The 27153-nt window shown below is 34.3% G+C and overlaps 1 protein-coding gene across 2 annotated transcripts in view; it reads right to left on the reverse strand.

Annotated features, from left to right (window-relative positions):
* Positions 1–3243: 3243 nt before the first annotated feature.
* Positions 3244–27153, reverse strand: part of VPS13C (vacuolar protein sorting 13 homolog C) — a 181591-nt gene continuing 157681 nt past the window's right edge. For both annotated transcript variants that reach the window (XM_081228757.1, XM_081228756.1), the window contains exons 68-83: positions 27056–27137; positions 26880–26949; positions 26147–26258; positions 25915–26028; positions 23794–23933; positions 22085–22166; positions 21001–21114; positions 20143–20218; positions 19576–19739; positions 18311–18356; positions 16346–16469; positions 15398–15512; positions 10298–10386; positions 6858–6981; positions 5437–5520; positions 3244–5124 (exon numbers count right to left, since the gene is read on the reverse strand). In XM_081228757.1, the coding sequence (XP_081084883.1) occupies positions 5023–5124; positions 5437–5520; positions 6858–6981; positions 10298–10386; positions 15398–15512; positions 16346–16469; positions 18311–18356; positions 19576–19739; positions 20143–20218; positions 21001–21114; positions 22085–22166; positions 23794–23933; positions 25915–26028; positions 26147–26258; positions 26880–26949; positions 27056–27137 (1638 nt within the window). In that variant the 3' untranslated portion in view covers positions 3244–5022. The remainder of the gene's footprint in view (positions 5125–5436; positions 5521–6857; positions 6982–10297; positions 10387–15397; positions 15513–16345; positions 16470–18310; positions 18357–19575; positions 19740–20142; positions 20219–21000; positions 21115–22084; positions 22167–23793; positions 23934–25914; positions 26029–26146; positions 26259–26879; positions 26950–27055; positions 27138–27153) is intronic.

The raw sequence follows: 27153 nt of genomic DNA on the forward strand, positions 1-27153 counted from the left end.
CTACTTACAAGAACAGATTTGGGGACTTCCCTGGCGGTCCAGTGGTTAAGACTCCGTGCTTCTACTCTAGGGGGCACAGGTTCGATTCCTGGTCGAGGAAATAAGATCCCACGTGAAGCGCAGGGCACGGCCAAAGAAACAAAAAAAACAAAAAAACCACCAGATTATTTGGTCCATGGGCTGCAGTGTGCCAGTCACTGGTATAATATCTATTAATACTTAATAAAGAGAATTCAATAATATCCAGAGAGGTGCCATTAAAAAGAAAAGATAAAGAAAATAATGTATAAAGAAGGAAGGATTAGAAGATGACAAAAGAGGAAAGCAGTTTGTGTGACAGAAAAACTAGTGTTATAAGGTAAATGTTTTCTACAAAAACAAACAATAAAACCCAAAGACCAAGATCTGGTCTTTTTTTGATGAAAATTATTTATCATGGAACTTAAACCACAACTGGGGAAATTTAAGCATTATAGTCAATCTCTGGAGAAGTCACTTGGTCATTCTTCAAGATAAAAATACTACTAAAGAATTAAATCTTCTTTGTAAAGTGTTCACTATTATTTTAGTGGATACTATCAACCTAGAGGATCATGTTGGGTTATTTCATTACCATTCTAATTATTTTCACACTAGAGGTCAATTCTAAAAACTTTTCATCCACCAGATATTTACTTAATTAATACACTAGGGGATAGAAATCATGACTATGTTCTTCTGTTTTGTTTTTTTTCTCCAGAGTTGGCATGAATCTTTATGAAGCACCATCATAAGGCAACATTTCAGTCTCCTACATGTCAATGCCAATTATTTTGAATGCTTTATCAAAACAATTTGCCAGGGCTTCCCTGGTGGTGCAGTGATTGAGAGTCCGCCTGCCGATGCAGGGGACACGGGTTCGTGCCCCGGTCTGACTGGGCCCATGAGCCATGGCCGCTGAGCCTGCGCGTCCGGAGCCTGTGCTCTGCAACAGGAGAGGCCACAACAGTGAGAGGCCCGTGTACGCAAAAAAAAAAAAAAAAAAAATTTGCCAGTATAACTAAAATGAAACATTGATACGATCTGAAGAGGGAAGAAAATCCTGTTGTTTCTCATGGCTTCTCCTACAGTTTATGACGTTTCCAAAATTCGGGAAGCAACTTTAATAAACTGATAATTTTAAGGTTATACAGATTTACAATTTCTTATCTAACCCCTGGGACCAGATGTGTTTCACAATACAGAATTTTTCAAATTTTAGAAAGGCAATACGGTTCATATACCACATAGCTTGTACCCCTCCAGTGAGGTCTGGAGCAGCACCTCATAATCAAATACATTAATTTTGCTACAGCCAAACTCATTTACACAAATAGAATAAAGACCACAAATAGCCTCATGTCAGTTCAGTTCAGATTTTGCTGTCAAATGTTTCTGTTGCAAACTTACAAAAAACCTTTTGGCTTTCAGAACTTTTTTCAATTTTTGAATTTTGTTAGGGACATTGGGTCTGCAGTATGTAAAAACAAAACAAAAAGGTTTTCCGAAGGCTTTTTCAGTGCAAAGAGACGTTCAATGTTGAGTATTTGAATGATACAGCCTTGTAATGGAAGCATAAATTCAAGAACAATAAGCCTAAATTCTACTAAAGGCACAATTACTGAGAAAAATGGGCTCCCTCTGTTCCAGGGAGTCTCAATTTCTTTTCAGAGTCAATACACACATAGCATAGAATCCTCTTTCATCAGTATTAATCGTCATTCTCACAGGAATTCTCAAACAAAAGGGCTTGTGCCTCAAGGATAGATGATTTTGATATGAGTAATCTCCTATCCCTTAAAAATATTTGGTTTTCTCCCCAGTAAAAAGATGGTTCTTCTAGCTCTGGCAATAATTGCAATTCTGTAATTTAACTGCAGAGCTCTTCAAGAGTTTGATTACTTTAAATCCAGAGCATTAACTTTTTGGTCCCAGGTGTACCTTAGAAATACACATAAACCACTGTTAAAAATACAGATGTCCAGACAATACCACATCAATACATTCAGAGGCCCACAGCACCAAAAAGGTGATAGTCACCTCCCTTATACATAATTCAAAATAAAAACAATACTAAATCATGAAACACATGTAAAGAAATACATCCTAGATCAGATTTTTCTTATGAGTCTTTGAATCTTTTGCTCTTTTTTTCATTTTGATGCCCGTTTTGCTATATTCCTCAGGCTATTCTTCCTAGTGGATAACCCAGTACCGGGAAAGCCGTCATACTTGTAGTCTGAGTTCCCAGTGGGAGGGGGTGGAGGGCGGGAGACAAAAAAACGGAGACAGAAACAGATGGGGTGGAAGCCCCCCAAACTGCCGTGCAGTCTAAGAAAGGATCTGCAAGGCCACTGAGGAGTCTTCAAGCCGAAGTCGGCTGTCAGAGGAGCTCCCTGTCTCCCAGGGGTGGGCCTGCCCAGCATCCTTGCCACTCACAGTCAGTGACTGACAGAAAGCATGGAAGACATGGCAAGTGGGGCCACAAATTCAAAGTGTGGCAGCTGGTCACATCTGTTCTCTGTATTCTCTCAGTATTGAAGATCTGTGCCACTGGTCTCCAGTGTGGTAAAGGGGCTCCAAACCCCCAGGAAAAACCTTTTCCTGCCTAGCATCTTTTTTTTTTTTAATTTATTTTTGGCCGCGTTGGGTCTTCATTGCTGTGCGCAGGCTTTCTCTAGTTGTGCGTGAGCAGGGGTTACTCTTCACTATGGTGCACAGGCTTCTCATCGTGGTGGCTTCTCTTGTTGCAGAGCACCGGCTCTAGGCGCACAGGCTTCATTAGTTGTGGCACACGGGCTCAGTAGTTGTGGCACACGGGCTTAGTTGCTCTGCGGCATGTAGGACCTTCCTGGACCAGGGATTGAACCAGTGTCCCCTGCATTGGCAGGCGGATTCTTAACCACTGTGCCACCAGGGAAGCCCCTGCCTAGCATCTTTTAAAGCTCTCGGGAACTAAACTCAATATCCTGTGACAAACCATAGTGGAAAAGAATACGAAAAAGGAGATATAGATATATATATATATACACATATATACATATATATGTATAACAGAGTCACTTTGATGTACAGCAGAAATTAACACAACATTGTAAATCAACTATACTTCAATAAAAATTTTTTTAAAAAGCTATCCGTAACTATTAATCTAAGTTCTCACAAAAAGTAAAAGCAAATATTATTGAGTATGTAACATAAACCCACAAAGTTTTCACACCTGTAAACAGTGCACCATGTTTTATTTCTCTCATATGCAAGCAGTTGACTCTCAAAGCATTTAAAAAAACACAATAGACATTATTACACTTTACTAATGAATTACTTCTATCTCAGGGGATTAAATCAAATGAAAATGGTACAAATATTTGGAAGTTTATTTCTGAGCCAACTGAGATGATGAATTTATGGGTTTCTATAAATTAATTTTTCTTAGTTCAATGTTTTGTACATGCCATCAGTACAATTTAATTACTTAAATATTTAGGATATTGTCAATAGCTGTGATTCATATGAAAAATATAATCAGATACCTCAAATTCCTGATTCAGTTTTAAAAGACACAAAATATTAGTACACTTGAATAAAGTGCAATTAACAGAAATTCTGCTTAAAGCTAGAAGTTTTGAATATAATACTTTCCTTGACAGAAAAAAAAAGTGATGTTGAAAAGGCAAAGACCACCATAACGTATCAAATATTTAGGGTATTCGTTATTATACCCTTTATTTTGGAGTCTACAGTAAATTTCTAATGAGGAAAATTTTTTAAAGTTGTAAGGCCAGTCTTAAAAAACATGAATAAGGATAGTAGAAACATTACCACACATATCAACAAAAACAGAGCAAACCAAGTTTGTGCACAACTTCATTTCATCATTAATTCAGTGATTTGGAGTAAATGCCATGTTAAAAACCATGAGCAAATTTAAAGATTCATCCAAGGAAATTAAGTACTTTTGAGCATTTTTTTAAAAGCTTTAATAGGCAGTGCATCTCTGACCAGCACAAATGAGATGCAGAAAGAACAAAAATGAGAGTGTATGGAGCTGATTCTTACAGGCCTGCTTGCTCAAAGGATACTACCAATGATTTTCCTCAGTGTTGTTAGATGCCTTATTTTATTTATATATAAAGCAGCTAGAGCTCTTTCATTATTCCTACTAAGTATTTAAAATACATTTTTACGTATGCACTAACATTAAGTGTTAATTATGATGCCCTTTAAAATCTTTCAACTTATAAAATACAAGTTCTAGAAATATAAAAATATTCATTTTTTTCATGTTTCTGACTCTTGAAAAACTTAAAGTGCAGTATTTTCATGCATCAGCACATTGATCATGCCATATAAGTTCATCTCAAAAGAGCATGTAAATAATTTCCAAAACTTCTAGAGAACAGAGTATAGATATTTTAAGGTTTGATTTTCCATTTGTCTTTATATTACAGTGCAAGGAGGAAAAATAAGCGCCAAATCAAAACATGTTTTCATTAGGAGAAAATAATGCTTTCATGAAAAGAAAATAGGAAACATGTCATGTTTCCCTTTAGTGCTTTTTCTTAAGGCAATCACCTGGTTTACCAAAAATGTTGTATCAGTTCAATTACTGAACAAAATATACAACATTTGTTCAAAGATTTGTCCAAAAAAGCTCTCACAGAACACTAGTCATTCTAAGCTCCTTTCTTATTTTTCAGTAAGGACTTTAATTAAAAACAAGCTTATTACCCTTTGTTTCACAATTTTAATGGAAATTTCACTCTGAGTTTAAAGTGGTATTTCTTTAAGGGTCTGACCCATCCAGGTGGCAGTGTAGAAGTGGACTGCTATCATACACACAGCTACAAAATTAGAGCCAAAACTAAGGGGGGAAAATGGAAAATCCAAAACTAACTACTCTAGAAAAAAATTCCAAAACTAAAGGCTTCCTTGAAGAAGAGTGGTTTACAAACAAGACTGTGATTGGTTTTTCTCCCAGCAGCAGCCCCCTGGGATCTGTGATTAAGATGGTATTTGGGGCCTGAGAAGTTTCAGTGATGATTGCTTCATCAATTTTTGCTGGTGTCTCATTGACCTTGCATCCTCAATAGCACGACATGCTCTCTGGAAAACAAAATATTTACCATGAATGGTAAAGACAAGTACAGGCTCACGTGGTGGAGGAGAAAGGTACAAAACCAAGAGTATGAGCTCTCCACACAAGTCCAAAGACAAGAATACACAGTTAACACACATCATGCTAAGACCCTTCTGCCCTGTTAAGCCCACAACATATTATTTTAAGCATATATATCCACCCAAAGCTATAACTAGTAGATCTTTGGGGAAAAGTAATAAGTATTGTTAATTATAACATTTTTATTTCAACTTGCAGTGAAAACACTGAGAGGGCATTCTTTAAAATAAATCGTTTACCTCTGCTGTGGTGATATCCTGCAGGTAAATTTTCTGAACACAGCCTTGATTGGCACTGTCTCTTTTTTGGAACAGACCTTGTTTCTGTTTCAAAACAAACAATGACAGAAAAGAAATTATTATGGGGAAGAAAAAAAATCATAACCTTTAATTGAGTGCTTAAATGTCAACTCTATTTTATAATCACTAGACTAACCAAATACACATATTCAGTATGATAAGAAATAAATCATTTTGGTACAAGGATAGTGGTTCCATATGTGAGTTGTTAAAATTTATGAAATTGGATGAGTACATATCTATCTGCATAAAATGATGGCTTTCTGCAGGCAATGATAAATAGCCTACAGAAATACCACTTGATAACTCATCACATCTGACAAATCAAAAAACCCTTCCTTCATTTCCTTGGCCGATAGATAAAATTCTTATATAATGTAAAATACACTGAGTCAATTCTCACCACTGATGTGAAAGAAAAGTGATAACTGAGGAAACTGTAATATACATGCATAGTGACACAATCTTTCCTAGTCTAAAAACTATGTTTCATATACCAAGGCATTTAAATTTTGAAACACTACAATGAGGTAAGGCTGAAATACAAAATGGAATGGTTTCATGGTAGTTTCTTTTACTTGTAAACTTCTATGAAAAGAAAGTAAATGTAAATTAAAGGATAATGGTACTTACATCTCTAACTACTGAATTTTATGATAAATATTTTTCAGATAGTTTCAGGAATAGAGATAACAATTATTGTTTAGGAAAAAATATAGAAATTACCATCTTTGGAATAGTAATTTCTAGTTTTTTTTGAAAGGGGTGAAAATAAATTTATATCATATATAATAAAAATTATACATTTCAAAGTAAAGTGAGTCTACGAACTAAGCAAAAGATGGGGTATCATTTTTGCTAATTACTTGCTATGTAATTAAAAAGTTTTTCCATAGAAAATGTAAAGGAAAGACATGAAAGCATTATTACATACTTAAAATGCATTAGCCTTCTATACATGTCAAATATTATTAAATGTGAGTGTTTTAGACACAATATTTGTAATAATCTCCTAAAAGCCTAAAATGGGGAATCTTTCCAGAAGTATCTAAGATTATAGCAAAATAATATCCATGTGAAGTTAAAAAAAAAACCTTCTACTCAATAACGCTTTATTCTACCAAAAAGAAACCTAATTCTTTCAGTGAACAAATTTAATATTTCACTCAATGCAATCAAGGACTGTCAGAAACTAAAGTACAGAACACAAATAGATTACATCTTTCCTTACTTTTCAGCATATAATAATAATAATACTTCAAACATTTTATTCAGTTAACTACAAAACAGAGTCAGAAAGCACTGGTTTCCATTCATTTAACAAACTCCTGGTTCTAAAGGTGTGATTCATGTTTTCTCACCTCAACTGAAATTTTGAGCAGATTTCCATCAACAATAGGAGACTGTACAAAATCTTCAAATGGATATTGCCAGTCTACGGACACATGGCCTAGGATTTCAACTTCCTTTATACACAACACTCGTCTATTTTGCAAAAGGAAACAAAAACATACAGGTAGTGATAAAGACAGTTAATCACTCTAATATTTCACTCGCTGGATGGTATTACTTGCTCAGCATAACCTGGCACACTAAAAAATGTATGCTTCACATTAAAAAAAAAAGGTAACTGTCAAATAAAGAGCAAACATGGCACAAGTAACAAAGCAGACCTTCAAAAATTCCCCTTCTGCCAATCTTGCAAAATTCAGAAAAATGTCTTTTTTTTTTTTAACTGACCAGAAAACTGAAATCATTCTCTTTAAAACATGTAAGGAACAGGCTATACTCTCATCTGGGAAGCAATAAAGGCAGAAGCCCCTGAAAATGTTTTACTTGGAAAATTATTAATTGCTTTTTACTGACAATCACATATGCCTTCTAATCAAGAAAGAAATGTCACAAACCTCAAATGTCAGCAAAGATTCACGTTAGGCCTACTAATATCAGGTTTGAACACTTTAATACTGATGTACTATATCACAGAGTATCCCATTTTACTCAACAGCAATTAAAAAAAAATTCACAGAATCCTTAAAGGGCATCTACATTGATTTCCCAGTGTGTGATTCAGATTTGTTACTGATATAACTATACTTGATTCTAAAGTTTCTATTACAGAAAGCAAAACTAGGAAAGTAGAACTGTTCATTCTACAAATGTGTATGGTGCTGGAGAAACAAAGAAGACAAGGTTTCTGCTTGAGAGGTACCCATAGGCTATAAGGGGAAATAAACCTGCAAATAAATGCTACAGCCCAGTTAGATAAGAACAATAGCAGAGTGTGTAGAATATTCTTTCAGCACACGGGAGAGAGGGACTGACCGTGGTGATAAAGTAGGTAGCGTTAAGAGCTGATTCTTGAAAGGAATAAGTTCTCTAGGTAGGAAAGGGAAATTATACTCTAGACAAGGAAACAGTGCATTAACATATATAGGAGTACAAAACAGGGAAGACTTCCTTGGGACTTCCTTGGTGGCACAGTGGTTAAGAATCCGCCTGCCAATGCAGGGGACATGGGTTTGAGCCCTGGTCTGGGAAGATCCCACATGCCGTGGAGCAACTAAGCCCGTGCGCCACAACTATTGAGTCTGCGCTCCAGAGCGCACGAGCCACAACTACTGAACTCGCGTGCGTAGAGTCCACGCTCCGCAACAAGAGAAGCCACCGCAATGAGAAGCCCACGCATTGCAATGAAAAGTAGCCCCTGCTCGCCACAAGTAGAGAAAGCCTGCATGCAGCAACAAAGACCCAATGCAGCCAAAAATAAATAAATAAAATTAATTAATTAATTTTAAAAATGTTTAAAATATATTTCTAAAAAAAAGGGAAGAGTTATCTGAGGAATGTGGAGGTCTGTAGCTGGACTACTGGATATATACAGAGGTGAGAAAATTAGCTTAGAGCCAGATCTTGAAGGATTTTTGTTTTTTGGTTTTTTTTGCAGGGGTCAGGGGTAGGGGAGGCTTTCAAGAAATTTTGACTTTGGCTGTGAGAAGAGCTAGATTCTAGATGTTTATAAGGTAGAGTTAAATGAACTTGGTGACCAATGGGGTAAGGACTGATTCAGACCCCTGGCACTGTATTTTTCGGCACAGGTGCTACTGAACTTGCGGGACTGTGTTGTGCACTGTAGGAAGTACAGCATCCCTGGCCCCAGGCTACTAAGCGCCTCAGGGTCTCTAATCATTGCGACAACTTCCAACACCCCTACACATTCCAAACAGTCTCTAGGAAGTGGACTCCAACCCCCACCTCCTGCCTAGTAGAGAATCAGATGATAGAGCTAAGAGTTAAAGATAGCTATTACAAATCACTGCATCAAACGCAATTCACCATTCTGATTGTCTTAAAACTCTACGCTTGACCATCGTACTCTTGAACAATATTACTGTTCTCCTGCCACCTTCAATCTCCTTCACTTTCTTCCTCCTGCACCATGTTTGCCAGAGTGCAAATCTTGGTCTTCTTCTGTTTAACATATTCTCTCAGGATGGTTTCTTAGATCTCAACTCCAGATGTTTACCCAAACTACAATTACCTACGCTTATACCTGTATCTGTATGTCTCCCTGACTACTGAGGCACCTCTACTTTGATATCTCAAAGCTATGTCAAACTCACTAAGCTCAAAACAGAAACAAAATCATCATCGTTTCCCTCAAATTACTGTAAACGGTACTCAAGCCAAAAACCAGCAAAGTCATCTTGTATTCCCTTCTCTTCCATATTCAGTCACCCAACCCTGGTCTCTTAAGGCTACCCACTCATATCTAAGAGAGACTGTCATTGCACTGGTCAGGAATATTATTTTTCTAATTGCCTCCTGAAAAGCTCTATAAGGGATTAGATTTCAAATTACTATGATTTTTCAATTTATAGAAGAAAAACAGATGTATAATGTACACATTAATATTCCTACCAAATGCCTAAATCAAACAAGTACTAAAGTATTACATATTACAAAAACAAAAAAAACCCCACTGATTTTCACTGCTTAGTGCTGAATTACATAAAAAGCATAAAAACTACTTTTTAGATTGTTTTGTGAATATTTTACTTCTTAATTAATAGGCAAATCCGAAGACTAGTTAACTCTCTCTTAGAAACAGCTTGTAGGTTTAAGCCTGAATCCTAATGCTTTCCTTTCTCTCCTTGCCACCTAAACATATTTAAATGCAATAGTAAGGAATCTAATGCAGATGTTACCTACTGTAAGTGCTTTGCCTTAGTCCTACAAAATACATAACTTAGAATGTTTTGAAAATTATTAATCTATAATTAGAATAAGTGATGTAAGGTAAATCTCAGGAAAATAAACTTAGTAGTTTAGCCCAAGTTCTTTTATTGGGAAAAATTATCTACCACTCCCAAAATACTTAGAAAAAACTGGAACACAAAGAAATAATACCATCCTTTTAAAAGGTATGCTAATCATCCAAAATAAAACCTAGTGAGAAAAACTGATTCATGAATTCACCCTCCATAACTGGATTTATAATTCACATATAAAGGTATCACTGCTGCACTTATAAAGTCTATTCTAGACTCCGTCTCTCAGAAGTTGTGTAACTTGGTTAAGCCCTTAAACCATGCTAAGTCTCAGTTTCAGCATCTCCAAAATGAGAGGGTCAGAATAGATGATCTCGAAGGACCTATCCAGATCTGTATTTCTGTGATTCTATGACAATGAACATTTTGCAGTTGAAGCATAGTTATCTAAATCCTCTGCCATTTTAATCTCCAAAATTCTTATAATCTATATAGTCAGCATTTTAAAAAACGTCACTTGAAGTCAATACCTATTTGTAACCATAAGGCTTGCCTTCTTCCTTCCCAGAATAACACAGTGGTATCGGTAAGTCTCTCCTTCTAACTTTTTGATATGATTCTGAAAAGAAAAGAAGACTCAAGATTTGGGTTGTACATGCATCCAAATAGTATTTCCAACACTCTATATTAGCTAATCATAATAACAGTACCAGTTAGGAAAAAATTATTAAAACCAAAAGCACAATTCTATAGATTGGCACGTGAAGCTAGAAAAATATTCATAGTATAAATTAACTTTCACTGTGCCTTAAAAGACAAATAAGTATTAAACACTAAGTGATCTTCTAATAAAATACATCTTGTTGCATAACTCAGAAGCTTTTAAATATTTACCAGAAATAATCAGACATTTTCATTAATATGAACCTATACTAAAACTGGACATTAACTTTACAGGGGTCTTTACCCTGGGGTCCACGGAAGGACTTTGGGAGGTCTATGAACTACCATAAAAGAATATAAAATTTTGAAAATGCATTTCTGAACTTCTTTCAAAGGACAGTTCATACTTTTCATCAGATTTTTAAAAGGGGTCTGTGATCCTTCTCAAAGGTTAAGAACCACTGATTTACAGAGAGGTAGATATACACATAATAAAATTCCAAGATAAATGATATTTAATATTTTTGAATATTTGGTCTTATACATTAAACATGCATGAGAAGTACAAGCGTGTATTGAATTATATTCCTGGTAGAAAAGAAAATTTAATGACAATCTTAATACAAACATGAAGAATTTCTAAGATTTCAAATAGCTGGCACAATTTATTACTAAAGACAATTACAAGCATAAAATAATTCAAGTATAAATAGTAGCGCATTAAAATACATTTATTTTTTAACCATCTCAAAACTATTGTGACTTTAGTCAACACACATTAAAATTAATAAAGTTATTTTTATAATTAATGCTAATGAAATATTATTGACATTATATATAATAATTAAAAATCAGATGAGATAATATATATGAAAATATAAAACATAAACATACCTATAAGATATTAACATTTTATAACCAAGAATACAATATCAATATTATCAAAAGGAGAATATAATCAATAATAATCACAAGCAGAGAAAGCACACTTGTTATTATTTCAAATACATATTTTTTTAAATATCCTTGGTTCCCAGTCATTCCTTGACAATTACAAAAAGCCATGAACAAGGAAGATGAATCCCCAGAGAATGGGGTCTCAACCTCGGAATGAGTCTCAGAGAGAAGTGGAGTTTAATAGTCGCTTGTTTCACATCTTCCCTGTGTGAATTAGCTAAAATCTTTTAACATTTATACCTTAATTCCTTTAAAGAGAATATGGGAAATGAATATAACAATTTAGTGCTTTTACTTTCAGCTTTGAAAGTTAAATGTTAAAATATTTAGATTTGAGATGAAATGTACAAGAAATACTACCCACTTTCCATCTTGTATGCATTTTCATTAGTTATCAGGCTTTGTACTTTAAAAAAACTGAAGCTTTTAAAGTATATTTATCACCATAATACATTATAGAAACCTGGTTTCTAGCACTTCTAAAACCCACTACACTCTGAGATTCAGTCTTTGTGGCAGATTAGTTTATAAAATATTTACTCTCCCTTCCCAAAATGCAACTTGAAGAATTTACAATATTTAGCAAAACCATTCAATTTTTTCAAGTAAATTCTAAGGAAATAATATAAGATATGAAAAAACATTATGTTTAATGATGTTTATCACAGCATTCTTACTGTTAGTAAAATAACAGAAACAATTTTAATGTCAAGAACTGGGAATGGTCAAATATACGAGGTAAATTTATCTCAACAGACGGTAATGTAAGAATGAAGCATGTCTAAGAACATGGAAAAATATAATTAAAACAAAAAAGCAAGGAACACCATTTAAAATATGATATAATCATAACTATGTGAATCAAGATGAGTATTAAATAAAAACTGGCTATATATAAATATATATGTCTGTGTGTACATATATATGTGTGTGTGTGTCATGATAATTATCCTAGAAAAACAGAGGATAAGTAAGAGTATATCCTATGAAAACATAGTATATAATTCAGTAACTTTCAAAGCTCAGTATTAAATTAAAGAATACAGAGCAATACTCAGGAGAAAAAGAAAATGGGGTAAATCAAAAGATTCCCAAATAAATTATTTAGAATGTACCCACATTACACTAAGCACTAGGAGGACATAATTTTACCCTCAAGTGCTCTTTAATATTTACACATTTTGTTATACTAGGTCCCTTAAGGACAGAAGTCTCCTTTCTTCTGTATATCAAACACAGTCTAGATTATCAAATACTTTGTACCCAACTAACTGATTACAGCAAAGTGGGCAAGGGATGAAACAGCCTAAATTTCTAATTATCCATGCCTACCCTTGCTACCCATGGAAGAAAATTACCAAGTCCTGTTCTTAATGTACAATCATTCTATTTCTTCCAGTTCTCATATCTTAACAAAAACTACTAAATCGGATGACTATTATTTAGCTAAAATAATAAAGTTTCTTGAAGTTTAGTGCTTACCGACATGCAGTTGTAAAAAGGGAAATCATGAGGAAAAGAATAACATACAGAGCTAAACAATCAAGAAGTAAACAATAAAGAAAAAAATTTTAACAAGTCATAAGATTTTCCAGAAGTCTCATTAAAATTGTAATATATCCAGGAAAATTAAAAATCATTACTTTTACCTAAGAAGGAAGAATAATTATTAGTGATGATTTAAGACAGAATATTGAAATAGTTACTGTGCTTGATTCTCACAGAAACTGTACATGAGGCAACATTTTTGCCAACCCTCAGTTATTCAGGCACAAGAAAAGTCTGTCAGCTATAGTTTTAGGCTAGTCTTTGAAGGTCATTCTTTCTTCTTTAAAGAGTCCTTGTTTTAAATATGAAGGATTCAATTTATTCTTTTGATAACTATAGTTTAAAAAATGTATAATCCAACTGAACAGTTGTGCGTTAACAGCTTCATTCTCTTTAAATGTTACAACACGTTAAATCTAAGTTTATACTTTGGTTTCACTTTTGGGAGGAAGCATGAAAGTTGCTAGATAAGACACTGCTAAATCAAGCATTTCTATCATTTACAAAAAAGAAAAATCAAAATATAACTTATATTGAAATTAACTATGGGGCCACTAATTTCAAAATGATAGTTTATAATTTTTTTTGTTCTCATTAGGATAATGAATCCTCTCGCAGGATTTAAAAGCAAACGTGGTTGGTTTTTAAAACTAAAGACATCTATAAATCCAAAAGCCACATAAGTAATCTGCTTAATTACTTGTTCAACTTCTATTTACATTAATTAAAACTAATAATTGTGAAATAAGCATAACAAATAAGGAGACTTAATTTTTAAAAGGTATAAATACTAAAGGCTAGGAATATATATAACATAATGAGAAAATGATTGCCACTTATCTAGCAAGAGTACCAAGGAGTTAAAAAAAGAAAAAGAGATTAAGGAAACATATTCTCAAAATTCATGTGCCAACTCTTATTTGAGGTCTAAGGACAGACCCAGAGCAACTGATACTTCACTTCTTAAAATATATGCCCTTGGGCCTCCCTGGTGGCGCAGTGGTTGAGAGTCCGCCTGCCGATGCAGGGGATACGGGTTCGTGCCCCGGTCTGGGAGGATCCCATATGCCGCGGAGCGGCTGGGCCCGTGAGCCATGGCCGCTGGGCCTGCGCATCCGGAGCCTGTGCTCCGCAACGGGAGAGGCCACAACAGTGAGAGGCCCGCATACTGCAAAAAGAAAAATAAAAAAAAAAAAAAAAAAATAAAATATATGCCCCAGTCAATAGTTCTGTAACTTGAGTAAATTTAGGTGATTTGTGAAACATATAATAGTTATGTAACTCTTATCAGCAGGACTCACATACATAAAGAACACATAATAGACTGAACATAAGAATTGTTTTTTTCCCCAACTTTACCAGAAATGCACATGAATACCGTAAGAAAAGATGAAATTCTCAAAATGATAGTAAAAGTATCCACTTGTGAGTTCAATAAAGTGTTCCTCCAACTAAATGTAAAAGTGAGTTGATTTCCTATATCCTTTCATCTTTTATATTGACCTCTTATTCCTGTACAGTATTACCAGGAATATCATAATTTTTATCTGTAGTCAAGCCACTACAATAAAAAGTTCAGATAGAGGTGAGAAATGTAAAGGAAACTTCATTTTAATGGACTCTCACTCTAAATAAATCAGGACAGTCAATTAATACCACAGTTTGTTTTGATTTTTAAGGATGAAATCAAGTAGTAGTATAGAAAACATTTACTCCTGTATTTCCAATTCTTGCTGTGTAGGCAGAAAAAGAAAGAAAATAAAGTTAGAAGCATGCAGAAAGATAAAATATAATCACATACTATAAAAATCAAAGTCTAAGAAAAATGAAGAGTCATTTTATTTTAAAGTCAAAGTTGGAAAATATTACTAATTTTATTTTGGAGGAAAGCTAGTCATGGGAGAACAGCAATTTACATATGTGTGTATTATTTAAAAACAGTAAAATTAAACTAAAATAAAAGCCAAAAAAATCCTTTAAAAAGTTTTTAAGGTTTAAAAAGATTAAATTGTACATAATCTTTTTTTCTCTCCTCCAGCTTCTGTTTACCTAAATAAATCTAGATTTACAATATAGTCCAAATAAATTAATTTGGTTGGGAGAAAAGGAAGCAGTGAAATTCCAATAATTAGCTACAAAGTAGGAGACCAAAGTTAACAACGCAAACTAAAGGAGCTAACATACAAATAGTAATAAAGCCTATGACTTCTTTTAAGATTATCCTTTCTGCACTAAAAAGCTTTGATCCTGTGCAGCAAAAAAAATGATGAGTTACTCCCATTTAATACATTATGCTAATATAATAAACAAATAAATAATCAAATTCTACCCTACCATCGTTCCCTGTGTCACCTTTAAAGAAGTTCATGAATCACGAACTTTAGGAACCACCCATGAAATCCTGATCCTAGAAATCTTTAAAATTAAATTTCACTTGTGACCATGAAGAATAGAATTTATACCTCAAATAAATCATAGCCCTCAGATTCCTGTCTGTCATAAGGGCGAATGATGCCGTCTTCATGGATCAGGCGAGGGGAACGGAGCCTGGTCACTTCCTCAGTTGATTCTGCCACCCTGTGTAAGGCAGCAGAGTAAGTACATATAAGAAAACATGTGAGAAACTTTCAAAATAATACAAATATATATGTGTTGATTAAACACTGTACTACATAACACAGTATATCAATATTTGATAAACAGAGTAATTTTAAATAACTTGCCCAAAATAATGTGAAAAGTATTAAAACCAAGTAGGTTTAGGGCTTCCCTGGTGGCGCAGTGGTTGAGAATCTGCCTGCCAATGCAGGGGACACAGGTTCGAGCCCTGGTCTGGGAAGATCCCACATGCCGCGGAGCACCTAGGCCCATGAGCCACAACTACTGAGCCTGCACGTCTGGAGCTCGTGCTCCGCAACAAGAGAGGCCATGATAATGAGAGGCCCGCGCACCATGATGAAGAGTGGCCCCCGCTTGCCGCAACTAGAGAAAGCCCTCGCACAGAAATGAAGACCCAACACAGCCAAAAATAAATAAATACATTAATTAATTAAAAAAAAAAAACCAAGTAGGTTTGACTCCAAGTTCCCCACCTTTTCTTAAAGAAAAGAAAATGTCAAAATAATAAAGGCAGGGAGTAGGCCATCCACTCTTTGTATCTGTGGTGTCTAGCACACTGCCTGGCATATAGTAGGGACCAATAAACACTTGTTGAATAAAAGAGAAACTGGCTATAAAAAAAACATCTCTTCTTACTCCTTTCTGGGGGCACTCTACCTTGTGAACCTGTCAGAGCTTTCAATTAGACTTTAAGGTCCTCATGCACAGGCAGAGTATTTAACCTACTTATGTATTCCTGGCAACAATTAGCACACAGACACATTGCTTGCACACAGTGTGCACTTAGTTACCTCTGGATTCCTTGGAAGGTGCTACTGGCCATATCTATTATTCCACCAGTTGGACGAGCCACCGCACCCACAAGCCCTTTTCCAATTCCTTTAAAGAATCCAGCAGCTCCTTCCTTTTTGGCACCTTCATAAAACCAAAGACAATGAAAGAATAGAGATTTTAAAATAAGTAACTTTGAACTCAACAAAAGCCTAAGTCAAATGCTGAACTGTTTTACCCAGGAAGTTCCTAGAATTTGACTATCTAAAGAAGTTGAATTTAATCCTAACATGTGATACAACAGCAGTTTTCAAGGTGTGTTAAAATGCAAATTATTAGCCCCCATTCCCAGCCAGTAATCTGTGTTTTAACAAGCCCCCAAGGTAACCCCAAGGCACACTAAAATTTTACAACTACTGATCCAGGAGTCTAGTCAGTACCTATGGATGGAAGATCTAAGAACTGACCAGAAAATATTGTGGGATTTTTTTTTTTTTTTTTGCCAAAAATCAGGAGATTTTTCAAGCAGTGCACTTTTAAAAAAATATAAGAACTTTATTAAAATATAATTCAAATACTATATAATTCACCCATTAAAGTATACAAGTTAAATGTTTTTTATAGTACATTCAGAGTTGTGCAACTATCACCATAATCAATTTTAGAAAATCTGTTATTATCTCAAAAAGAAACCCCATGCCTATTAGCAATCATTCCCCATCATTTCCCCCTAAACCCTCTTCTCAATCCTATGCAATTTACCTCCTTCCTCCCCACCCTGTAGACCTAGGCAACCACTAACCTACTTTCTATCTGTATGGATTGGCCTATTCTGGTCATTTCCTACAAATGGAATCATACAATATGTGGTCTTTTGTGACTGGCTTTTTTCACTTAGAATCATGCTTTCAAGGTTCATCCATCTTGTACTTATATCAATACTTGATTTCTTTTTATAGCTGCATAATAACTTATTTGTAAGGATATACCACATTTTGTTTATCCATGCATTAGATGATGAACATTTGGGTTGCTATTACATTCTGGCTATTATGAATAATGCTTCTATAAACATTTATGTACAAGTTTTTAAAGCAAATATAGCTTTTTAATTCCCTTGGGTATATACCTAAGAGTGGGATTGCTGGGTCACATATATAAACTCTATGTTTATATTCAGTTGTCCCAGCACCATTTGTTGAAAAGGCTATTTTTCTCTATGGAATTATCTTAGCACCCCTGTCAAAAATCAATCTACCATAAAAGTAAGGATGTATTTCTGGAATATGAATTCTATTCCATTGATCTATATGTGTACCTGTATGCCAGCACCACCTGTCTTAGCTACTTTAACTTTATAGTAAGTTTTAAAATTGGACAGTGTAAGTCCTCCAACTTCCTTCTTTTCTTCCAGATTGTTTTGGCTATTCGGGGTTCCCCTGAATTCCTATATAAATTTTAGAATCAGCTTGTCAATTTCTGCAAAAAACCTAACTGCGATTTTGATAGGGACTGTACTGAATAAAGTAATGTGCTTTTTTTTTTAATAGGATAAAAAAAAAGAGTCAATTGCTATTGATGGCCCAAGGGACTCTAGTCTAACTATGGCCCTCTTAAAAATAGCATCCAGGGCTTCCCTGGTGGCGCAGTGGTTGAGAGTCCGCCTGCCGATGCAGGGGACGCAGGTTCGTGCCCCGGTCCGGGAGGATCCCACGTGCCGCGGAGCGGCTGGGCCCATGAGCCATGGCCGCTGAGCCTGCACGTCCGGAGCCTGTGCCCCGAAGCGGGAGAGGCCACAACAGTGAGAGGCCCGCGTACCACAAAAAAAAAAAAAAAAAAAAAAAAAAAAAATAGCATCCAAAGTCTGAGACACAGTCTACTACTTAACCTCTTCACATCCTGAGGAAAGTTATGCTCATTGAACAACAATTTACCATGTATCAACTCCTCAGACTCTGTACAGGAAGGAAACATTCTCAACCTACCTTCCACTGGCTTTGTTATTATTCCAGTCACTCCACCAACGACTCCCTGAGAGAGAAACCAATCAAGTCAAGCCCAAAAGGAAGGTGCTTAATTTTAAACCAACCACTAGAGGTCTCTACAGACATACTAGAAATAACATTTTTTTAATGAGGACTTGACAGAGAACAACATGCACATATAAGTGAGCACTAGGATTTTTAAAATATTACATCATAGCAAATTTTAAACGGAGCACTTTGTAGAACTTCATAATAGACAAAGGAGCAAACAGGTGAAAATTTTCTACATCTGACTCTGACACCAATTAGCAGTTGATACAACCTCTTTAAGTCTCAGTTTCCATCCATATCAGTATATGAGTAAGCTGAGAAAATTATACATCTAATTATAAGTTCTAATGAGGTTACTCTATAATCTAGTGAAAGTGTGGAAAATTGAAAATGAAGGGACCTCTGAAGGACAGCAAATATCCCGACAAGTAAAGCACTTTAGAGAATACACAAAACATTACAAATCACTGGCACAAACACAGCAGTTACAGTCTCCTGAATTATTTTCAAAATTTTAAAAATAATATTTGTACATTCTTTAAATAACTGTCAAGTAACGATAGTAACTAAAAATACCTGCATATTAAATAAACACACAGAAAAGGAACTGAAGGATATATACTATATTGAAAAGATTAGATACCTCTCAGAAGAGGTAAGCGGTAATCAAAGAGTACTTTATAGCCTTACCTATGTTTCCATTACTCGTTTAAATAAAGAACTTATAAGTTCCTATTATTACCTATATAATGAGGACAGTCATATATTACCTGTATAATTAAACAGTATTCGTATATAATTTATAATACCTGTACCTAAAAAGTAGTGAAAGGTAGTTCCTGGTTTATAACCTGTAGCTTGTATGCCTCCCTTCCATAGAAATGGTCGACTGACGATGACCTGAAGAATTCCTCCCCCCTCCAGTTACCTCCACATTCCTCCGCTCTACCTGCCCCCTCGCCACTAGTGCTAAGCTGCCATCATTACAGTTTTCACTCCAGCTGAGTGCCAAACTAAGTCCAGGAATTGGGGGGTAGAACTGATGGTGATAAAGGGAAGGAGAACAAAAAAGGAAACAAAGTCCACAATTTATCACTACTGATCCTCTGACAGACTTTTACTCACAAGCAGTATTCCAAGTGCCAAACAACCAGTACATATTCTAAAGTGTATATAAAAGTAAGCATTTCTTGAAGATTCAGCAGGAGACTTACACGCAAGAAGCCCTTTCCCCCTCTGGCCAGGCTGTCACCAAAATCTTTAGGCTGCCGACCCATCTCTTCTCTTCTTTTTTGCTGATATTCTTTGTCCATTGTAATTGCTGCCAAACCTTTTCCAACAGAACCAGTGATTCGAGATACCACTCCTGCTGCACCACCTATCAGAAGGTCAAGAGAAGTAAGTCACACTGTTTCTTTAAAGAGCAATACCACAATATACAGCATGCGGCTGATTTAAACTAACAGGTGCTTAAAATTCTGTCTCATATACAAAAATGCATTTATTTTTTCCATTTCCCACTTAGCAAGAAGAGGAATAAAACTATTTAAAGTACATTGATTCAACACAACAAAGACATATTAAAAAAACTCAGCAGGTCAGTGTTAAATTATTTTCCACTTAAGAACAAGAGAACACATCGTTTAAAAGGATTATTATAAAACGAATCCCTCTTTTATTAAACATAATCATGTTTTTCATAAACAATGCATTTTATAATAACTATAGTTAAAAATACGTACACACACACACACACACACACACAAATATGTGATACATACCTACTGTGTGTCCAAAGAGACTTCTTACTCCAATTACTAACCCCTCAGCAAATTCTTCAGGGCCTTGAACAGCACCCTGGCCGGAAAATAAAAAGTTTGCTACTTAAAATTTAAATAAGTTTAAGACTTTGAATCTAGTATTTCAGGGTCTCCATGAAAATACAGAATCTGTAAAGATACATAAGCATTGTGGTGACAGTTTTCACCTTCTAACCCAAATACTGATGGAATACCTATTGTGTTTGAAGATACTTTCAACCCACATGATCTCAGCAAGCCCTTTAAGATAACAAAAATTGGAGAGGAGTAAATCACTGGCTTCAGTCACAATCTGAAGTTGGCCTCCCAGGACCAAGTACCATCTGACTGCTAAAGCAAGCCACAATGACAACAAGACTAAGAGCCCACAGTTCCGGCTCTCTTGTTCTCCCTATTTATTCTCTTTGCTTTGTCCTTCTAAAACCCTCACCACACTAGGCTCCTGGATCCTTTAAATGGAGAACAGGTTAGAGGAAAGCTTGACTATGTAACAAAGTCAGCTTTTAGTGCCCATTAGTCCTTTCCATATTGGTGAAACAGCCTTGAAATGGGTCTCAAACCACCTAGCACTCTTCCTTACAACTACATTAAATCCTAGAAAACGTGGGTATGTTCTATTACCCAGACACTAGAAGTGCTCAATTAATTCTAAAACAATCTTTTAATGTCATCTCTAGTAATTTAAAAAAATATATAAAATTGATATGTTATTTGAACATTATTCAGTCCCCAGATACAATTAAAATACAAATTACTTGTCATAAAAAATAGAACATCCATTTTTCTATACTATACTTAAAATAAATGAAAGATCAATACCTGGAAGGGTTCATAGAATAAAGCTTCAAATCCTTCTGACAGACCTCTAATTAATCCAAATGGGTTTCCAAGCACATCTAAGCCCAATACAAGGACATACATCTGTTTCAAGAACTACAGGGGAAAAAAAAATAAATGAAGTCTGTTGCAACTATTGTAAGGAACAACATCATGATGCAGTAAGAAAGTGGGATACTGACTAAATTAGGTTTGTTAAAGGAAAGCGCTGCAGAATAAACACTATTACGACCATTAATTGATCTTTCACTATATGCCAGGCATTATGTTAGTACTTTTACATGGGTCTTTCAAATTGGACAGAACTAAGGTTTGGGGCAAAGTCTGCCATTTGGCAGTTATGTAACCTTGGACAAGTCACTTAGTCTCTATAGGCCTTCCTCTTTTCATCTATAAAATGGGAGGTCTATTATACTGACCTTGCATGGCTGAGTATGCATATTAAATGAATATATATTTCAATAACTGGTACTTACTTTTGTTATTATCACTATTTCTATGAACTAGATGGGTTAAAAACAAAAACAAACAAAAAAAGAAAAAATATCCTTATTTGAACATGTAAAAAACATAATGTCTATACACCACGAGAAAGGACCTGCCAGCAGAGGAAGGAAAGAGAAACGTCACCCTGGAGTTCCACAGTATAGCAATGGAACCCTAGTGCCCCAAAACAACTACTATGTTTCTGTGCATAGAACTCGAACCATGGAGTAACAGGCAAAGGGAGGAACCTGGCTTCCTCGCAATTCTACTAGACTATGCTTAGAAACTATAGTCATTGAAGGAATAAAATGTATTGACTCCTAAATTACTATTCTTTCTCAAAGTGGTAAATGTACAATTGCAGAGGGAAAAAACACTAAGGGAAACTTTTTTAAAAAGTTTATACGGGGGTGGGGAAAAACTAAAGAAATAGAAATTAATCATTCAAGAAAACTAAGTAATGAGATTGAGAACTGCAGTAAATTAGGTAAACGTCACACACTGTACAATCACATACAAATGTTTTGTTTTGATATTTTATGAAGTATATTCCTTATGAGTTACTATGATAGGAAATTACCTGTTCACTGTAATGTCTAACAACACTCCACATGAGCTGATCTCTGTTGTAAAACTGATATCGAATTTCATAATAAGCAAGTCTGGGAGGAGAAAGTGTCAAAAGTACTAAGATTATTTTTTGAAAAAAAAAAAAGACTTAAAATTCCAATGATAATCATTGCTAATTCACAATTAGGTTTGTACACATAATTTGTTTGAGATCTTAAATATTAGTATAACAAAACTACTATAAAAATAGTGCATTCTCATGCAAATCTTTCATAAACAAAGAGTAAAAAGGTTTAAAAAAGTTGACCATAATCCCACCACACAGTGGATTTTTTTATAAGTTTTTTCTTCTTCTCATTTTCCACTTTGAATTCTTTCTTTTCTGTGCAACTGAAAAATATTAAAACATTCTGTATGCATTTTTACACTCAGCATTGTGGATAAATATTCTTCTGTGTTTTCAAAATTCTATGTAACCATTTTTAATAATGCATAGCATTCCATCGTGTGAACATGTCATAACAAACAATTCTTCCATGGTCAGACATTTTAAAATTTTGACATAATAATGTTGCTATGTGTATCTTGAATATAACTTTGGTTGTGTTTCAAGATTATTTTTTGGACCGAATTCCCGCCCAAAATAATTAATGAGTGAAAGACTACAAAAACATTTAAGACTCTTGAATAGATCCCTTTCCACTGATACAAATAGTAAAAAAAAAAAAAAAAAAAAAGTGCCCATTTCTTAGATCCACGCCTCTCTAGTACTAGGATTTCTCATATTTTGAAAGCTTTGATAACTTGTTTTAATTTGCATATATTCTTTGATAAATAATAAAGCTAACCATTTCTAATATCTATTAGCCACTGTATCTTCCCTTTTGTGAATTATCTCACATTGTCCTCTGGCACCTATGGCATTGGAACTTTTAGGTTAAAAATTAAGATTATTATCTTTTCTTATACTTGTCACCATATTTTTCTAGCCCTTTGTTTTTTAAGTGTTTTCATTGATTTTGTTGTAAGAGTTTAATTTTTATGTAGTCAAATCAATTTTGTATTTTTCCATTGGGATTTTTTCATTGCTTTTAAACAGAAAGGTTTCCTTTTATTCAGAGATTTGATAGCGATTAACTTCTATTTTTCCTTAGTCTTTGTTTTTCTATTTCAATTTTTTGTTTAAGCCTTCAATTCCTATGAAATTTGATAGTGTACAAGTGAGGTGAAAATAATATTAATGAATTTTTTCTCTAGTACCACTGTTGAATATTCAATTCAATAAACATTCATTGAATTTATATGTGTCTGGCACACACAAATATTCTTATATTAAATGTAGCAAGGAGCTATTATCTATACTTTGCCATATAATTATACTGAAATCTAATCCTGTTGCTATATATTTCTAAATATAATTCGTTTTAAAACATGGTCAATTTATAATATACTACTAAACTAATTCAATGTTTATACTATATTCATGTATTATCTAGATACTGATAACTGCAGAAGATATTAGACTCTTTACCTTATCTTTATGAGTAAAATAAGTATACCTAAAGGGCATAATTAGAAAGGGACCAAATTATTCAAGAATAAGTAGTAAGAATTATCATTTTTCTAAGCTAACATTCTAGCACAAATGGAGATAATTAATATCCAGAAACATCATTCTGATATAAAAACCTCCCCAATACACTTTAACATAACTCTTACTTGAATATAAGGTCATCCACATCAGTCAGAGTAGCACCTATGCTTTTCAGTAGCAGATTGACAGAATGAATTGGAATCATTTCCTGGTTTTCTTGGTCTGACTCTTCATTGCCAGAACCCAAAGACAAACTCAAGTGCAACTAAAAGAAAAATAATGTTCAATAAATGAAAACTAAAAACAAAAGTATTTATATACATAGAAGCCAGATTGTCCAGATACAAACAAATGTTCTATCTTTCAATTAGAGTCCTAAAGAAAACTACTATTTGTTACTCAGTAAATTACACTGAACAGCTCTGATTCTCATATTTACCTTTTGATAAAATACAAATCAGTCTATCCCCAAAATTGAACTATAATTATATTCAAAGCCTATAAATACCATTGTGTTTATATGGAGGAGACCAAAACATTTTGCAAAAATAGCATCATCATTTTAAGGAGAAAAACGTGTCAACTGGCCCACAAGTAGTCTAACACTTGAAATAATGGACAATCATTTATTTTAATTCAATAAGATAAACAACTTATGGTAACAACTAACAATAACAACTGTGGTATAATCATACAATAATAACAAGTAACAAGAACTTGACAATTATGGCAACAATTAGCAAGTTCTAAACAAATTTTTAAAAGAGTAATAAGTTTTTCAGCTTCCACAGACCCTTCAACTCAGTACTTAACCATGAGATTTTCACATTCCCATTTAGCTTCTTCTACTTTGTGCTGCATCATCATTAGTGCAACAGTGCCAGAAGGCAAGAGTACCAGAAGACACAGACGTAAGGTAATTCAACATGTGTAAGTAAAGCAGATAACTCTTCCTTCTCATTCTGCCATTCTCTAGGCATTTTCCCTCATCAACAGAGAGCTCAACAGAGGGGACTTGGGGTAAAGCCAAGAAAGCCTGGTTGTTGAGTTTTTTTCTCTGATGTGGACTTTTGCCCATCTTCAGAGTCACAGACTGCTGGGATCCAGGAAAGTAATCTTAGGTGAAAAGAGATCCAGCTTTTTCCTAGGGCAAAGTCACCATGGAATAAGAAAATGACCATGGTTCATGATCTTAATTATTCAACTTCATGGCACAATGCCTAAAAATACGTATAGGTAAATCATCAATCTTTAATACCGCCTAGATTATAAACTCCATAAAGTCATTTTACACCTTCCACAGCAACTTTGATAGCAGGCCTTCAGTAAATAATTTGCAACTTTGATAGCAGGCCTTCAGTAAATAATTTGTTGAAGGTACTGCTCAATCTCATAAAGAACTGATTTTCATTTAATAATGAAAAAGAAGTTGTGTATGATACCACATAAAACAATATCAATTTTAAACCTAACACTATGGATATGTCTGATAACACCAAACTAATGTATCAATTTAAAATAATAATTGCATTTTATAAATCTATTCATTTAGCTGAAAGGATTGGTGAATGCAACTAAAAATAATGTGCTATAAACAGTTTTGGAGACTGTAAAGGATCATCAATATTTTAAAAGAGTTATTTAATTGTAAATCTGGCCCATTATACAAGTTTAGAGCTTCATGGTTGACAGCATTTGTGAATTCTCTAAGCAGTCACCTTCCCCTATAAAAGCTAAAAAGAATAACAAAAGAAGATAAGGAAATGGGTTCATAAAGTACAAAATCAGGCAAGTGAAAGGTATCCAATTTTCCACTCTCTTAGTTACAATCAAATTTTGGAAGGGTGAAAAACACCACATCAACAGTATAATGCCTACTTCAGCGTTTTCACATTCTGGTTAGGAAACCCATTATAGCTTTCTATTCAGACAGTGACAGTAGTTACAAAGTGCAACCAAAACATTAAACATTGGTGAGTACTTCTTCGCTTAATTAAGAAATGCTTTTGTCAGCTTTTTCCTTGAAGAAAGGGGTTATTAATTCAAGACTAGAAAGCACGCTCTGGTGGTTTCTCTGTGGGAATTATGGTTGTACATATGTCAGAGAACTGTCTTAATTATTTCAATTAATCAAACAAAATTCCCACCAAATACTTGATGCAACAAATTAAAACCCACATTTGTACACAGAACCTTTAAAAGTTCTACAATACTGTCAAATTTTCAAAATAGTAATTATAACAAACCTTAATAGGAGAAATATGGAAATGTTCAAAGAAACTAAGAATGGACGTATCAGTCACTGAGGTCTCCACTAATTCTGTGTTTATAGCATCAGAGTCTTCCTGGATTAACTCTGTCTGAAAAAAATTAATCAAGAATTTCTATTTTAATTTTTTTTCCTACTACAATTAGTGCAAAGAATGGTTGATTTAATTTTTTTACTTTATAATTTTCCCAAGAAATAAAAATTATTACCCATTTTCTTTCGGCTTCAGGGTCAGCTGTTGGGGTAAACAGTGCAGTAATAGCTCCTAGAAACCCCTGATCAACTTTTAAGGCCATTTCCTGAATGAGAACCATAAAATACCTAAGGAAAAAAAAATTTTTAAGTGGAAAAGGTTTTTTTAACGATAAAAAAAGGCTTTCTATCAAACCTTGTAATTTTCCATGTTAAAACTTTGATTTTGGCCAAAAACCATAAGATCTTGTTCCTTGATCTCTAAAAAAAAGTGTTATGTTAACAAGATCAAAGTCTACTTAGACTGAGATTTTTTTTTTCATTATAGTGAAGGTTTCACTAGAGGTAATACTGCTGTACTAACACTTAGCATTTAAAGTCCCAAATTCCATATTTATCATGTTATAGAAGAGACAAAAGCAAAGATGATGTAGCACGTATTACCTAATTTTTAAAGTCAACAGGAATTACTTTAAAGAATACACCTCACAAACACACTTATCATTTATATTTCACTGACTATTCTAATGGAAGTTACAAAGGAGAGAAAGTGGTTGAAGGAATTTTACTTTAAAATATATATTATTAAAATAAGTTTCAATATAGAAAATCACTTGACCAAAAGTAGACTGATATGTTCAGGTGGATAATAATTTTTATACAGAAGTCACTTTCAAAAGAGTAAAATTTATTTTCAAAGTAGATTCTCATTTTAAATTCCTTTAGATAAATAAGGGAATCTTTACTTACTTGAACTGTAAGACTTTACTGTACTCATTAAATCTTGTGATGACACTCACATCAATGAAAGGTTTGGGCTCTAAAAGGAAGAAAGAAAACAGGAAAAAGGCAATCAAGCTTTATAGTAGGTCAAAATAATGTCTACCCAACTTTGATATATAGGGTATAACTCAATTTTTTTTTACCTGAATCCAAAGCAATAGATTTTGGAGGGGCCACAGGATGAAATACAACAGGGAACACTGTTCCTGGTAACTGACTATCAACCTGACCAAAAAAAAAA

Source organism: Mesoplodon bidens (genome assembly GCF_964165515.1).
Source record: "Mesoplodon bidens genome assembly, chromosome: 3".
Taxonomy (NCBI): Eukaryota; Metazoa; Chordata; class Mammalia; order Artiodactyla; family Ziphiidae; genus Mesoplodon; species Mesoplodon bidens.